Source organism: Alternaria atra (assembly GCF_907166805.1).
Source record: "Alternaria atra isolate CS162 genome assembly, contig: 23, whole genome shotgun sequence".
Classification (NCBI taxonomy): Eukaryota; Fungi; Ascomycota; class Dothideomycetes; order Pleosporales; family Pleosporaceae; genus Alternaria; species Alternaria atra.
In genome coordinates this window covers 1,686,164-1,703,061 of record NW_025091321.1, presented here as the reverse complement: position 1 = coordinate 1,703,061, position 16,898 = coordinate 1,686,164, and the positions used below count along the sequence as shown (strand labels likewise).

General features: G+C 51.3%; 4 protein-coding genes across 4 annotated transcripts; 3 read left to right on the top strand and 1 right to left on the bottom strand.

Annotated features, from left to right (window-relative positions):
• Positions 1 to 573: 573 nt before the first annotated feature.
• On the top strand, positions 574 to 3,643 carry ALTATR162_LOCUS4152 (uncharacterized protein; the record flags this gene model as incomplete). Its single annotated transcript, XM_043311762.1, has 5 exons — positions 574 to 627; positions 707 to 1,094; positions 1,263 to 2,530; positions 2,580 to 3,521; positions 3,578 to 3,643. 5 exons carry the CDS (start codon positions 574 to 576, stop codon positions 3,641 to 3,643), a joined length of 2,718 nt encoding a protein of 905 aa, XP_043167697.1.
• A 702-nt stretch (positions 3,644 to 4,345) lies between these two features.
• On the top strand, positions 4,346 to 5,594 carry ALTATR162_LOCUS4151 (uncharacterized protein; the record flags this gene model as incomplete). The annotated part of the gene is made up of 2 exons (XM_043311761.1): positions 4,346 to 5,380; positions 5,436 to 5,594. The coding sequence occupies 2 exons, from the start codon at positions 4,346 to 4,348 to the stop codon at positions 5,592 to 5,594; spliced, it is 1,194 nt and encodes a 397-aa protein (XP_043167696.1).
• A 254-nt stretch (positions 5,595 to 5,848) lies between these two features.
• On the bottom strand, positions 5,849 to 10,069 carry ALTATR162_LOCUS4150 (uncharacterized protein; the record flags this gene model as incomplete). The annotated part of the gene is made up of 4 exons (XM_043311760.1): positions 5,849 to 7,214; positions 7,273 to 7,537; positions 8,509 to 9,448; positions 10,049 to 10,069. 4 exons carry the CDS (start codon positions 10,067 to 10,069, stop codon positions 5,849 to 5,851), a joined length of 2,592 nt encoding a protein of 863 aa, XP_043167695.1.
• Positions 10,070 to 11,554: 1,485 nt separating this feature from the next.
• Positions 11,555 to 16,461, top strand: ALTATR162_LOCUS4149 (uncharacterized protein; the record flags this gene model as incomplete). Its single annotated transcript, XM_043311759.1, has 5 exons — positions 11,555 to 11,605; positions 11,667 to 11,802; positions 11,854 to 12,655; positions 12,708 to 12,981; positions 16,243 to 16,461. 5 exons carry the CDS (start codon positions 11,555 to 11,557, stop codon positions 16,459 to 16,461), a joined length of 1,482 nt encoding a protein of 493 aa, XP_043167694.1.
• Positions 16,462 to 16,898: the final 437 nt, after the last annotated feature.

Sequence of the window (16,898 nt, the reverse complement as noted above, 5' to 3'; positions counted from 1 at the left end):
TATGAGAGTCGATGTAAGCCTCGACGCGCAGACCCGGCGGAAGACCAACAAGTGGCGGGCTTAGTGCATGTTTCAGATTAACCTTATGTTTCGCAGGCCATGGTGGGCTGTTTGTGCAACCACGGCGGGCAAGTGAACAGCTGGCCTGGAACTTATGGCTGCATATGCACAATCAACATGCCGACGTCATGCGCAGTATCAGCATTGGTGATTCTACGGACTTCAGCTTCAATGGCGGCCAATTATTGAGTGATGGGGCGGGGGTCTAAAGTAGGACGTGTCGTTGTAGGCTGCTCAGTGGCTTCCCCGAAGTTCAAGGCCGCGGCCAGGGTCGTGCTCCACTTCTCTAATTCACCAACCCACGTCGCTGTCCCGCTCCTAATTCCCCATCACCACCAACGACCACCGCTGAGCCCCCGACTTGTTCGCTGACCCCCGAACGATACTACTTTTTAATCTCTATTTTGTATTCAACACCTGCTCGAATCAAAAGTTACGCCGCGTTGACTGCAGCTGCCTTTCAAGATACCATACAGCGACCCTCAATAGCCTACACCGCCAACCCTTGCAAATATGGCGGATAAATCAGAAAGACCCACGAGCTCACGCAGTTCTGATACGGATGGTGTAAGCATTACCCGTTATATCTGGGTTTTGGACGAGGCCGTCGTAGTGCAAGTTTGCTAATATGTATGCGGCGGTGTAGGACAGTTTCGAAGAAGCATCTGAGATTACCCCTCGCCCAGAGTCACAATCCGAACGATCACAGTCACGGTCGCGGTCCCTCCTACAACGAGAGTCCTCCTCTTCAACCGTTCAAGGAGCCAAAGCAGTGTCACCCGCTCCTGCAGTGCCAAAAGTACCCAAAGAGGAAAGCGACGACGACGATGATGATGATGATGATGACGACGATGAGGAGGAGGATGAAGACGACGACGAAGAAAGTGACGATTCGGACAGCGAAGCCGAGCCCAAGGCCACGGAGAAGCCTACGGAGAAGCCCACCGAGAACGCACCCGCAGTCAAGTCACCACTGCTCACCGGACACAGAGTGTCAGTCACGTCGGACATGGACGACGTGTCGTTAGATAGCGGTGAGTACATCTACTCCGCTCGGAACAAAGCCTATGTGATGTGTGCATGTTGGGCGGTTCATGCTTGCAGCGCAGGAGCGTTCTGCACCCCTTCACTGGCCCCACCCACATACGCGTCTGCATACGTGAATATATGCTGGTCGCAAGACTCAAGCTAACGTTCTACAGAAGGCTCCAAGGCCCCTGGCATACTCCCAAAACTACCACCACGAGACTCCCGAGATTCCACAAGTTCCGCAAGCGGACTACAAGGCCTCTCTGGCAGGATGTCACCTGTAAAATTTCCTCCGCCGCCCGCACCACCGGCTGTACAAGAGAAGCCCGCGCCAGCACCACCAACGGCTAGAAAACTCACAGGCCCCTTTGCGTGGCTTTCGAGGAATAGCTCTAGCAAGAAACCCGAATCTCCGCCGGCGGCTACGACAACTGCAGAGCGACGGAATACTGGAGCGTCTATTGCAACCATCGGCAGTAACCCTGAGCTCACTTTGAGCAGGATCGAAGATGAAGGAGAAATGGGCTCAAAGAACAGAACAAGCCAGGGCAGCCTGCGAGATCGTTTCAAAATTCTGCGAATGAGGGAAGAGGCGGGCATAACACTGAGCGATGAGACAGGCGCAGATGGCAGTCCAGCAGTGGCTTTAGCATCGCCGGGCATTGGGCTCGGCATTGCCAGTCCTACGCCTATATCTGGAGAAGAGCCAGGAAGTCCTCCAGCTATCGTAAAACAACCTACGATCAACCCGAAGCTGGCCCCGGGAACTGCATCTGGATTCGCCGCTGGCCCGGCGGGAGACATAGCCGAGCCTGTAGATTGGGACCTCTGGCAATCAGTGGTCAATGAGGGCCCAGCAGCGATTGCGCGCACCAGCCCTGAAGAACTAAACCGCGCCATCGCAAATGGTATCCCTCAAGTCATCCGGGGAGTCATTTGGCAAGTGCTTGCGCAAAGTAAGAGCGAAGAGCTGGAGAGCATGTACAGGGAACTCGTAGCTCGTGGAACAGACAAGGAATTCATGAGCGTCAGCGCCAGCGCTAGAACGAGTACCCTCAGCAATGCGAACACCAATGGGAACGGCAAGGAATCAGTCGCTTCGTCCTCGTCTTCTGTGCACTCCGACTACTCGAGTCCGGCTACAACAGCTGCTAGTACCACTGCGCCATTAGGCTCACCGTCACTCACATCAGAGAATGAAGATCCAATGAAGACGCAAGCAAGGCTTGCGGCGGAAAAGAAACAAAACACCGCCACGATCTCGAAACTAGAGAAGGTCATCAAGCGCGATCTGGGAGCGCGCACGAGCTACTCCAAGTACGTCATGGCAGCTGGTTTGCAAGACGGTCTTTTCGGCATTTGCAAAGCCTATGCTTTGTACGATGATGCTGTCGGCTACGCCCAAGGCATGAACTTCATCGCTATGCCTCTACTCTTCAACGTAAGTTCCCATCTACATAATATTCGCGGTTTGCAACTGACTTTGGTAGATGCCCGAGGAAGAGGCATTCAGTCTCTTTGTGACACTGATGAACAAGTATCGCCTGCGCGACCTTTTCGTGGCTGACATGGCTGGACTCCATCTGCACCTCTACCAATTCGAACGCCTTTTGGAAGAGTTTGAACCCGCTCTCTACTGCCATCTTCGCCGGAGAGAGGTCAAGCCACAACTCTACGCTACGCAATGGTTCCTCACATTGTTCGCATACCGGTTCCCGCTACAGCTCGTCTTGCGCATCTACGATCTAATACTCAGCGAGGGTCTTGAATCTGCGATCTTGAAGTTTGGCATTGTGCTCATGCAAAAGAACGCTGAAACATTGCTGGGTATGAAGGACATGTCGACACTGACGACGTTCCTCAAGGAGCGATTGTTCGATGTCTATATCGACAAAGCTCCATCAGCTAACTCAATCCTGGAGAACGGCTTCTTTGGCTCGACAGCTGGCATCGACAAGGAGATCTATCGTGCTGACACTCTCGTGAAAGACGCAGTTTCCGTCAAGATCACGCCAGAGATGCTTAAGCAGTACACTGCTGAATGGAAAGAACAGCAACGCATAGAGAAGGAGCGCGAGACTGAGCTTCACGGACTGAAAGATAAGGTGACGTCTCTGGAACAGAAGGTCCGGTCACTCGAGCATCGCGCTGAGCAGTCCGATATGGAGCATGTTCAGGTCGCTTCTGAGCTCATCAAGACTAAGGTCGAGAACGAGAACCTCGCCGACGAGAACGAGACGTTGAAGACAAAGGTCGAAGAGCTGCAGAAGATCGTCGACACCCAACCCGCAGAGGTCGAGGCAAGATTGAAGAACGAAATGGAGACTGTCATGCAAAAGAACATCGTCGTCCACAACGAGAACCGCAATCTAGAAGACTCAATGGCTGAGATGGAGAAAGAGTTGGTTGACGTCAAGATGCAATGGGCTACAGTAAGTTCTAACTTCCCAGCTAGCCTGGTACTGAGCACGGCTAACCAGCATTCCAGATCAACGAAGAGCACGAAGCGCTAAAGCAGAAATGGAACAACATTTCACAGATGATGAAGAAATAAGCTTAGTAGTGGGCTCATATTTGCATCGAAGGCGTCGGGCTGATTTGCATACAGCATGCAGGCGCCGCCACCCATTGGGGATCAGATCTATTCTGTCGCGTCGATCGCCCTTTAATTCGCTTCTAATGTCTATATACACGTTCGCCCCGTACAGGAATATTCCTAGCGGGGCTTTGTTGCGCGTCTTCCTTTGGCATCGTCAGTTTCGCATCACTATCTATACTGGTGGCTTAGTAGGACGGAAAAAGGCACTTTCGATTAGATACGACCACAGTTTGAAGAACTTGCATGGCACAGGAGCAAGGTGTTTGGATGGCGGTGATTGGATTAGCATATGTCTATCTCTATAGACCCATGGAAAGGAGTTTCTCACTGTGTTGTGTTGGCCTGTAGCATCTTATGCTGGGAGTCGAGTTGGGTAGATCATCAATAGAAACGCAATATTGAGCAAACCTGTTCAGGCGGCTACATGCTTGTTGTCAGCGAATGGAACCTCGCCACGGCTATCAAGGTCAAAGTTAGTATCTTTTTTTCGATACGTAAGCCGTCTAGCACCGATGGACAGCCAGTCTATACCTGATCAGGTAGCCACAGTGAAGCACTAGTGTTCGCTTATCTTATCGTGAACCCTGCAGAAAAAGTTACCCAACCCCACAGTCCTTTCTGCAACTCATATCGACGTCCATTCAATCACAATTCAAGATGGCTGAACAAGCAACAGAAGAAGATATCCTCCTTGCCAAGCGCATCATCTCAGCGGCGGAGCGTCATGATGTGCCAGCGTTGAACATCCTGCTCAAGGATGGCTCGGCAAACGTGCAAGATCCCACAGCAACAGTATCAACATCACCGCTCCACGCGGCAATCGCAGCGTGTGGCAAAGCCGAGGATGGGAAAGAAGCCGGCGATGCTGCGGTTCAGACCGTAGAGACCCTCCTACAGAATGGTGCCATCTGGAACGACCTTAACAAGGAGGACGAAACACCAGGATGCATTGCTCTCCGCCTAGGCCAAAAGAAGATTTACGAGATGATGGTAGAAGCCGGTGTACGCGCCGAGATTCTCTTTGCTCGGCTAGAAGCGCTCGGCATGGGCGACAACGACGTAGAAGAGGAAGCCGATGAGGAAGAAGACACGGAGCAACCGGCCGCCAAAAAGCAAAAAGTGTCTACCGAAGATGCCAAAGCCGTGGAACAAGTCGTCGAAGAGAAAGTTCTCGACGACGTCTCCCTGGACAACAAAGCCTACATCAGAAGCCAACTCCGCTACAAACCCGGCATCTTGCTCGACGAATCCGATAATGCCGTTATGATGGACTGGGAAACTGAAATCATGCAACGCCATGCCGAGACTCTGATTCCTAAGAAGGGACTCCGCACCATGAATGTAGGCCACGGAATGGGTATTGTGGATACTGCTATCCTCACGCACGACCCGGCGGAACACCACATTGTTGAGGCGCATCCACAGGTGCACCAGCGCCTCCGTGAGCAAGGCTGGTACGACAAGCCCAATGTCAAGATTCATGAGGGACGGTGGCAAGACGTCCTGCCCAAGTTGGTGGAGCAGGGTGTTGTGCTAGATGCGATTTACTACGATACTTTTGCCGAAGACTACAAGGCGCTCAAGGAGTTCTTCGCTGAGTATGTGGTGGCGCTGCTGGCCAAGGATGGCAAGTTTGGCTGGTACAATGGGCTTGGTGCTGATCGCCAGATCTGCTATGATGTTTACACAAAGGTATGTCTATTTCAAAGTCTACATTTGGACGGAGGCGGTGCTAACGTCAGGGCAGGTTGCTGAGATGGACCTGTACGAGGCGGGTTTCGATACTGAGTGGGAGGAGATTAACGTGCCGTCTGGTCTGCACGGAAGTGATCAGTGGGAGGGAACGAGGAGGCCATACTGGACGATTGACGTTTACAGGTTGCCTGTGAACACTTTCGTCAAGTAATGGCGATGCCACGCCTAGCTTTGACAAGGCACGAGCAAGAAAGGCATACGCTCGAAGTACTGCAGTGACGATCTATGCATTGATGTCTTTGTTGTAGCGATATCTAGCTACACGGCTGGGAAGTCGTCAGATGTTCTAAATATATCTCGTAGCGGGCCACCACAACAAGCGGAACCTCACTTTAGTAGGAAAAGATACTACGCCGAAGAGACGGAAGCGCCTTCTAGCGTCACACCCCTATATTGCCAGTATCCCTACAAATCTTCGTCTTCCATTCTCACGTCCAATACCCGACCATCCAATTCCCGCCTATGGAACGTAGCAATAATGTTCTCCGCATTCTGCTGAGTCGCCAACTGCAGTTGCACAATCACTGGATCGCTTCCCATAAGCCTTCTCCCGATTACTTGCGCCCCGTGACGGTTCATGACAGCCTCTATGTCATTGATAGTCGTGCCTGAGACGAAACCACGAGCGACGATCGTGTAGGGTCCGTCCGTAGGGAAACTGGCGGGCACTTGCTGCACTTGGCTAGTTCCCTCGCTGTTGCGATCTACTGGTGGGGTAACAGTATCGGAGTCGAAAACTTCGGACTGGTCATCTACAAAACGACCTTGTTGGATGCCTTCTTCCTTAGTGATGATGTGTTCGCCTTCGTAGCCATGCCAAGGGTCGACGTTGTCCTCATCATCGGAATGCAGAACCACAGGTACCATGTCCTCTTGGATTTCTCGGACATCAATCTGATCTTGTCCAACCCTAGCGTCGGCTGGTACCTCATCCTCATCTACTGGATCGGTAGGTAACTGTGTAGTCGGGGCATCTTCAAATAGTAGATCTTCGTCCTGGCCCTCGCGATTCTCATCAGCCTCATCCTGTTCATCTTCCCAAGCATCGCCATCATCACCAAATTCTTCTGGGGGCGGGGGCGGAGGTTGGGGGGCAAACTGATCGAATGTGATGCCCTGGGTCTCGAACAGTGTAATACGAAACTGATCCAGGGCATCTTCGCGGGGCCCATGAGGAAGCTGGTTGATCATGGCGCGCTGATCAGGAGTCAGGTGTTGCAGGACTTCCCATTCGGGATCCTCGCCCTCATCGTCTTCACCTTCGCCCTCATCGTCGTCGTCATCCGCCTCGTCGTCTTCTTCACGACGACGGATCATTTCTTGACGACGGGTGAGACCCTCTCGGTTGAGACCGCTATCTCGATGGTAACCGTCCTGGTTGTATCCCTCCTCGTCGTAGACGGCGGGCCCATAATGCGGACAGCCGTGCAGACCGGGCCAGTTCTCTCCGCAGACGTAGCAGAATGAGTTACCACATTTACAGGTGATGTGATTGCATGCCTCGGCCAACTCTACAGTCGTGCCGCAGACGAAGCACTCTTGGTAGCCCTTCTCATCGACTGTTTGCTTGAACTTCTTTTCGTCTTCATTGTGTTGGCACTCATGGTTCTGGGTACCCTGGTCAAGCAAGGCCCTGCACTTGACGCAAGTCAACTTCCCGCATCCTTCAGCCTCGCAGATGGCGTATGTGATCTTGGTCTCTGGATCCTCGGCTTGCGATCCGGAATGTAGGAATTTCCCGCAAGTTAGGTTTGCGCAGTAGATGCGGAATCTGTCAGAATGTTAGCTCTGGATGTGTCAAGTGTGGGTTGTATTCGTGTAGTACTTACTTGGCTAAGACGGAATACTCGCCCTGCTGCTTCATTTGATATGCCCACGCCGTTTCGAATGGCACGTAATCCTCATAGTCTTCCAACATGAACATGGTACCGCAGCACTGTGGCGGGAACAGGCTCTCATCGTTTGTCGCGTTCTCGAAGAAATTTCCGATATCGTCGGCGCAGACCCAATGTCGACCGCAGGGTGCTTCGAGAAGTAGTTCGCCTTCGCTCTCCTCAGTGCCGCAGATTACGCAGCTCTTAGACATGATGGCGGCTATAGATAATGCAAGATGTGTATCTCTGGCGATCGAGGATGGTAATAAGAGGGGCGGACTGGTTCCTGTAGTCGGTTGGTAAGTTGAACCTTGGGTAGATTAAGCTCGGTACCAATGTAAAGGACCAGGTGTGTGGGGATTATGTAGAAAGAAGGGAACTGGCGGTAGGTGAGGCAACTAGCACTAGCGTTTGAGCTCTCAGATTCACTGTAAAGACAGAGGGCGAAGGGTGAATGTTTACAGAGTAAGGTCCTACTCTGAGGTTTCGGGAAGTATATGGGAGTCGGATAATTTAATCAGAGTACGCAAGGGAATGGCAACGCAGAATCAAATTCAGTGAAACAAGGTTAAAATATCAACTAGGATTTCAGGAATCTTTGAGCGATACCTCGAGGTATGTACTTCCCAACATCCATGCTTGAGATACCTATAGCGGGATGGCTGCAGGCAGCCATCGGCGGGCCTCGAGATTTGACTCGTAAAGCCATGTGTGCAGCCTGGCTAGATCCACACATATATAGTAAGGTCTCGTACTATTCAGGCAGAGTCTGTATACGAAGTGGTGTAGGGTCAGGGCTCAAGCTCTGAGGCGATGAATGTGTGGTGAGGGCATGTACGCGGCTCCATCCCGAAGTTTCGGGCGGCTCCCTCGTGCACGGCCGCACAATGATCCTCGTGAATCCTTCCGACTGTAATGTGCAGCATTCCATCATCAACGCCACATCCTGTCTCGCACATGAAAACCAATCAATGTGTCACATTGGATCGTATTGGGTTGCACACTACGAATGCGATCATTCCGAGTCGATTCCTCTAGTCGCTGGTAGGTTTCTGGAATGCTGCATGTACGGATTTATGGAAGAATCTATTAAAGGCCGTATACATTCATGAGCTAAGAGTAGCCCAGGTTAATATGTTATATATACAAGAAGATTATGAGTATATACTGTGCTTTAAGTATGGCACATACGTCCGTCCTTGCTGACGTTCCAAGCTTCACTACCAACACCCTTGAGGATGTAGAATATGTCCTTGGGGTCGTACTTCTTCTTGATGGCCTTCAGCTTCTCGTAGTTCTCACCAAAGAATGTGCTCTGCCAGTTTGGCTGCTGGAAATCAGCTTCGTTCAGGTACGACCCACTGCCCGGTGTGATCTTTTCGATCTTAGGCATAAGCTCATTGGTCATCTTCTGCTGGGCGGCTTCCATGTTGGCCCAAGGAGCGGTGGAGTCCCAGTTCGTGATAAGTTGCAGCTGAATCATGGCGTTCCTCCATGCTGGTAGTACACCGTTGTCGGCGGATCCCTCAGGCTTTTGGTAGTTAGCCGAGCTACCAGCAAGCAAGACACCTTCGGCAGCAAGTTCTTGGTAAACCTTGACAAGCTCTGCAGTGTTGTTCTCCACCACATCTCGGGGAATAAGACGGCCGCCGAATTGATATCTGTTGACCTCATATGCTCCACGTGGGAGGGGTCCCATGTAGCGATCGAAGTGGTCGCGGTAAGACAACTCGCTGTAGACAATCGGCGGCGTAATGCCAAGATCTGTAAGAGCTTTGGCATAAGGCGCAAGTACAACGTCCTTGACATACGCGGCTGTTGAGTCCCAAACAGTGACGGGCTTGATTACGATGTACTGAGTGCTGACCAGAAAGACGACCATGGCGCCGGCATCGATCATGCCGGGTAGGAGCTCGAGAAGCTTAGCAGTTGCTGCGGCGTACTTCTCGGGAGTGGTAGATGACGCCAGGAGTTGCATAGCAGCACCACCGACCTGCTTGGCTGGGTATGCTTTTACGGTCATTGAAAGGACGACGGCATATGTGCCACCACCACCTCCACTTAGAGCCCAGTACAGGTCAGCGTTTTCGGTTGCTGAGGCAGTGAGCATCTTGCCCTCAGCAGTAACGACCTACAAAGACATGGTTAGTCGTGCTCCTCACTGCTTATGATATAGAGCTTCTCACCTCGAAAGACAAGGTCTGGTCAGCACCAAGACCGAAGGCAGTGCTGAGAACGCTATGGCCACCACCTTGGGTGAAACCACCTGCCAGCCCAACCGTGGCGCATTCGCCAGACACAACGGTCATGCCTTGCTTGTGTACTGCCTCAAGCAACTCGTTGCCCATGACACCTGCACCAACCGTGACCGATGGGCCAGTGTAGTATTTATCCGACCAGTCACCAAAGGTGATGCTCTTGAGACTTTGCGTCCAGATAGCAAGAGCACCGGCTCCGGTAGAGCGTCCAAGAAAGTCATGCCCAGTGTTGCGAACAAGAACACGGATGTTCTTAGTTTTGGCAAACTCGAGAGCAGAGATGACATCGGCCGCCTCAGTAGCTTTGACAGAGTATGAAACGTAGTTGCCAAGAGTGCAAGGGATGCTCCTATCGGAGAATGGATCGCAGCTCTGGTTGGCGAAGTACGATTGCATGATGGAATGGGAGGACGGGGTGCTGCCAAGGCTATTAGAGTTCTGTGCAAGCATGTTCACGGAGCTCGTGCACTTACTGCGTTAGGGGGTTCGTCCATTGTGCCTTCAATGCGTCGCAAGCATCGGCATCGTACGTCGGATCGTGACAAGGTGACCCGATAGGAACAGTGGCTACGAGCTTCCCATTGACAGTCGAGTTCAGTGTCGACCAAGCCTTAATGGATGGCCACTCAGGGTCGCTTGGCAGACGGTAACACTGCTTAGTGTCTCCACGAGGAGCAAGAAGTAGAGTCCCAAGGAGCGCTGCGTTGTCGACGAGTCTCATGTTGCTGGAAAAGTACTCGATGGTAGTGATGGATACCAAGAGCCTTGCCCTGGCCCTCATATATACTCATTGCTCCCCTTCGTATTCTTTTCGCGTTGCCACGAACTATTCTTCTCATCTCGGAGACCATCTCAAAGAAGACGCTTTAGCAAATGTATGCTTCCTCTTGTAGGATGCAGCGCCGACAGTGTCCACTTGAGACACTGTGCCACAGCGGACATCACAGCAAGGTATAGCCTTGCACTGGGCTGGAAGCCGGCGAAAACCTCGTGCGGCAATCCATGGCCGCAGGCGCGGTGGCTCTACTGCAGGGCATGGTGGGTCAACACATCAATGGGGGGATTCAACCGGGTCGCCTAACGCTTGGGGGTGGGCCCTCAGCCACGGGATTCCTGCTAGGATTGGGAGTCGTGAAACCATGGGATTCAAATGTGAGCGGTAGGGTGGAGGGTCAGGAACCGGACACACGCGCACATCTTGGCAAGCGTTCGTCGTCTTAGTACGTTCGGAGTAGACGCTCGTTTCGGCAGTCGCGAAGCGAGCACAACTGTCCAGGTGCGCACCGAGCAACGATTATCGCACTGATCAACTCCACGTGCTCACCCGCCTCTACTCTTGCGCCATGCTTATCATAACTCCTTTGGTCACATCTTTGAGTACCCAACACTCTTCTTCGTTGACCGTGGGATCGTGGCGGCCGTCGATCGCATGTTGCGGTGGCTGTCGGCTGTCGCACATGGCGTTCGCCAGCCCATGACACACCGGATCGCTCCCCACATATCGGAACGGCTTGAACACGACAAGACCCCTTTCTGAATGACATGCCGCCAACTTTAGTTGATGTAACTTCCGAGCCATTACGCGCCAGCACTTGTTAACAAAGTTTGCGCTATTGAAATGCCATGGTCGGGTAGGCTTCTGCAGCCGGCAATCCACACCGATAGAGGTAGTTACCTTGATAGACACGACTCGCGGGTTTCAGTCCTGGGACCTTACAAGAGACACACTATAAACTGCATGAGTAAACCCTGCGCACATCATATTCTAGGAACACCTTCCGTTTCCAGGCGGGGGATAAATGGTAGTACCTGTCCCGCTGTCGATTTACTTGAGGCTCTTTTTCGATTTTTTGCCTACCAGCTACAAATCCGGAATTTAGTCCTCCCCGTACTTGGCATCCGAACTGTCGGGAGGTGGGAGCATCAGCATGATTTCTTTTCTTCGTACATGTAGCCTGCTGTGGCTCGTTACCGGCTTTATGGTCACTGCAGCACAGCAGACTACTCCGTCCAAGCTTCCGGCATGCGCTGTAAGTAACCTCCACTTATCGAACCTCTAATTCGTTATAAGTTCCTTGCTGATAGCTGTAGCAACTCTGCCTCAAGAGCGCTTTCGGTACAAACACCTGCGCTCCAACAGACCAAGCATGTATCTGCTCGAATGAAGTCTTCCAGAATAATGTAACGCTGTGTGTGAGCACCAGCTGTACCATCCCCGAAGCTTTAGGTACTTTTATCCGTCCTGATGGAAGAGAACAGACGACTGACCAGCATGAAGCTACACGAAACATCAGTCTTACCAACTGCGGAGCACCAGTACGCCATCGCGGAGAACACTATGTAACGTTATCCAACGCCATGGTATCCATAGCTGCCGCCTTCGTGGTGATTCGGTTCACCTTCAAGGCCACCGTATCAAGACTCGACTTTGGCTACGACGACTGGTGCGTCCTTGCGACACTCATAGCCGCTATACCCAGCGCCATTATCACTGTCTTTGGCACCGTGAAGAATGGCCTCGGTCAAGATCTCTGGGCCTTGACGCCGACGCAGATTACCCAGATGCTGCAATACTTTTACATCATGGCGTGGCTATACTTCCTCCAGCTCACGCTACTGAAGCTCACGCTGTTGTTCTTCTACATTCGCGTGTTTCCCAGCAAAGAAGTCCAGCGACTGCTATGGGGCACGGTCATCTTCACCGTATCATGGGGTGTTGCATTCATCATCGTTGCGGTATTCCAATGCCGACCCATCCACTACTTCTGGACGAAATGGGATGGTATGCACGAGGGCACTTGTCTAGAGATCAACGCCATCACTGCATCGAACGCTGCCATATCGATCGCATTAGACTTTTGGATCTTGGGTGTGCCTCTTTGGCAACTTTGGGGCTTGAAGCTACACTGGAAGAAGAAGGTTGGTGTAGCACTGATGTTCTGCGTCGGAACTTTCGTTACAATCGTCAGTATTCTGCGTCTGCAGGCTCTGGTACACTTTGCCGCTTCGTCCAACGTAAGTTGGGAGTTCTACGACGTCTCAGTCTGGAGTTCGATCGAGATTTGCGTTGGTATTATGTGGTAAGTTCTCTTGTCTCGATCATTATTTGGCATATGTTAACCTATCTCCCAGTGCTTGCCTTCCAACACTCCGTCTCCTCCTGGTCAGACTCTTCCCCATCCTCAGTGGTTCCTCAGCACGCAGCCGTCAACAATACTATAATTACGGTAGTGGCAACGAACTCAGGAACGTCAGCCAAAAACAAAAATCCTACAACGTCAACACTGCTGTATCGAGTCCTCGAACTGAATCTTTCGATGACAAGATAGAAGACGGCATTAGGGTCAAGACCTCATACATGGTCAAGCATAGTCACAGCGGAGGCGATACAGATGAAGCGAGCCTGGTAAGCTATGAGGGGCAGCAGAGGCGGTAGGGCCGAGATTAGGCGTGCGCATCCAAATGTAGTTTAAATGAAAATGATGTCTCCCACCACCTGACGCTCGTCGTATACACATTCATATCCCATGAATGTCTGCAACTGCAGCTGCCGAAACCTTCTCAAGACGGACTTCATCCTTCAATATCTCCTCGCTGAACGTAACTTCCCATCTGGGTGGTAACTGCCGTGATCGACATGCTCTGAAGCACCTACCTCTGGTTTTCTGGGTTTGCCCATCGAAGGGTAGTGCAGATCACCGGAATATCACCGATGACCCTCGTGGAAGATCACGCTAGTGTGACAGGTCCACGTGTCAGCGATCTCTGTAAGCGACATCGCGAAGAATTCTAATCGAAGAAAAGTTGGCCAGCTTCTTTCAGGCAACCATCCTCAATACTGTTGTACCCATAGCATGATTCAAGTCGTACCCGCCATGATCGAAAGCATGACGAAGCTACAACAGGTAGTCACGATGGAGAAGAGCCAATGAGTCGCAAGTTTGCGATAGTTCGTGGTTGCGGAAGCTTGTGAGGCACGAATTATAAATGTGGGACCGAATATTTGATTAGCCGAGATTCGGCTATCCGCAGACGGAGACTGCTAGCAAGTGCTAACTATTACTAGCGAAAGCACTTGGTTTCTGCGAAGTTGAGTATTGTGAGGTACAGGAGAGCTTACTCGACATCAGGCTGAAGTTATGCTTGACGTAGACCACTGAATCGGCCAACTTTCCAAGCTTTTCCCTCTCACCAGTCCATTGGTTGCGTCTTGATGATGGCTTGCTTGTCCCGTTCTTTTGGAGTCGAAAGTACTAGAGGAGATGTGGCTGGCAGTGGCGCGTGCGTTGCCATTACGTTACGATGGCTGGGAACGACCTCAAGGGTGCCGCCCTTGACAAAAAAAGGCGCTTGCCGACTCTGCACTCACAACTTTTTGGTGGATGATAAGTATACCTTGCGATGCACAGTTCTTTCATAGGCACAGTGATGTGGAAGAATCCCGCGCATGCCATACGGCACCCACTGCGTATGCTCAATACTCGAAGCGTTACATCTTCTCCATGGAAGAAAGTCTTAATATTCCCGTTGTCAGTCTCACTAAAATACCTCCAGTAGCACCACAGGCGAGAACTCGAGCCAGTCGTTCCACTCTATCCCTCGCGTACCCTGGCGACTTTCTACGGTAAGCGCTACAGGCTTCTTCACCGTCATATGACTTCCCGACAGTGGCTTGAGAAACGCGTCTTTAGCATCATATGCCAGAATAGCAGGGCCCACCCCTTCTGATGGCGTAGTTCCTATAGGTTCGGGAGCGTTTTCCAGGCTCTCAAGCGCCTCAGCATCAATCACTACACCCCGATCTCGTCTGGGACCACATTTTTCTTCAACCGGAATATCATCGTGGATCTCAGGAGGTCTAGGCTCACGCATTCTCCCTAGGTTTGCTCTCTGAGCATAGTGTTGGCGGAAATGCTTGCAGATGGCATTGAGCGGTGCGCCAAGCATATAACAAGCGGGCTCGAGACGTAAAGTACCTATCAACATTTGATTGTATGGCGTTGAGTCAGAGTAGTACAGGCTGTCGGCTGCGTGAGCGTGGGCATGGGCACTTACCTGCTCACTCACCCGTTGTCTTGGCCTTGTCTTCATCGTCATCTGAGTTGTCCTGCGCTTGTGGGCGCGTGTAGGTGCCTTAAATGAAGAAGCTCCAAGTCGGGTTGGCCCATTCACTACCATTCTGCAAGAAGTTCTTACGCACTCTGTTCTTGTAAGCCGATGGAGACATGCTGGGCCGTCCTTTCTTGCGCGTGCGATCGTTAGCAAGACTCAAGAGTTAAGTGTGCGAAGACCACCTCTTTGCACTGTCATGAGGGCGTTGTCAGCTCAACGAAGAAGAGTAAGTGCCCTTTGGCTCAGACTGCTGCCGGCTTTATCTTGCGTGGTTATGCTGTCGGCTCAACACTACACATCATCACGACCAGTGCGTATTCACGGTTATGTCCGGGCTTTATCGCATCAACTGTTGCTAGCGCAGCATTCAGGTTAGCTATGGTCGTGGAGATATCGCGTGTTGAAGGGAGGCGGCGGTGGTTGTAATGTTGGTGATGACAATCAAGTTCAGGGCGTTGCTCGAGATCGGGTCGCCCCGAATCAAGCCTCGGCATCCCACGGCGCTACGTTGTGGTGTAAGCTGTCTGGTGAAATCCGCAATTCAATGCAGATGGATGAAAGACATGTCGTGCCTGAGCTTACGCATCAAAGATCTGGTTCATCAGAGTTTAGTGTCGCCGTTGTTTTGTCTTGGTTCGGCGGGCGTGTCTTGGGTGACTTTCTCGAAGCGTCCATCGTCAGAGCTCAGCTTTAATATCGATTATTTGCCGGTAAGCTGTCAGCTTTGTCACATAATATTCTTTCTGCAAGTACAATCTACATACTTCCTAAATTCTGCCATACCAATTCACAACTTAAGGAAGACTGACGGCAATTTTCCGTTTCTGTGATCGATATCTACAGGTATTCTTGACAGTGTCAGCTGACGAGCAACTTCACCCAACTCACCCGTGATGATGTTCGCATGAATGTTACTGTGATTTGCAAAGTCATCGACACAATTATTACCAGTTTGTAGAAGAATTCTTTTGGTAGTCTTGACAATGCCTTCCGTATTCGCGTCGCTTCGAAACTTTGGACGAAGCTCTTGCTCAGAACAAGAGAGTGAAGTGGAGAATAGCCCTGCATACTCAGATGTTGAGATCAGTTTGGGCTAAAACAGACGCCGTAGTAATAGTCTGCCCACACACTCGATCCATTCTAGGTGTGCCCATCCATGCATCGTACCAATATTTGGTGTATCGAGCTTGCCATTCAGCGACTACGATGCTTCCTGCTGTCGCCAGCTGTATGCAGGGTACTATCGAGAAGAAGCGCAGTGAGCATCACAAAGCAGAAGGAAGTTTCTCATTTCGGAAACACAAAACTGCGCTCAACTACGGAAATCACGTATAAGTTCAAGCCAGACTCCGCTCTTATTATTCTTTCCACCACAGCATCCACACTACTCTTCAGCCCAGCAACACTAAGACGCCTTCAGCATTCAATATGCAGTTTATCACAATCGCTGTGGCTCTCAGCCTTTCCTCGGTCGCCCTTGGCGCCGCCATCGATGTGGAGAAGTCAGCATCCTTCGACCGATGGCAAAGAGATATACGCTAACTATAGACACTAGGCGCGCAACTGGCCACCTCTTTATGTGCAACGACATCAACTTCCAAGGACAATGCCAGAACGTCCAGTTTACTACTGGCTCTTGCAGTACGATGTTCCTAGCAGCGACAATACTTTTGAAGACGCTACTTACAAGTACTCAGTTAACATCGATCCTCCTTTCAATGACGGTATCAGCTCCTTGGGCCCGGACGGCTTCTCCTGCACCATCTGGAAGTAAGTTCTCGAATGCTTGAACTTCTGTGATTGTTACTTGGCTAATTAGGTGGTAATAATAGGGACAGCGGTTGCCAGGGTACGTCCGTTTCGGGCATCATCAGCCCCGGCATCACGGACTTGAGGGACTTCAACTTCAACGACCAGATGAGCTCTTTCAGATGCAGTTAAGAGCCAAGATCAAGACATATCGCTAGGATAAGATGGCAGTAATGTTGGAGTAGAGCCTCTTTCCAATCTTCTACTCATGGCCCAGTGGAAGCGTTGATTTCCTTCGTTTCGAGGTTGTTCTAGGGGATTAGTCCTTTGTTTGAATGAAACACATTAGACCGGTCTTTACAATAATGCCTTTGCGCGATAGACAGATATTCCAATTACTCTCCTTTTCGATACTCTACGAAAGCTGTGCACTCTCACTCAAGCCCCCAAAGTCTCCTCAAG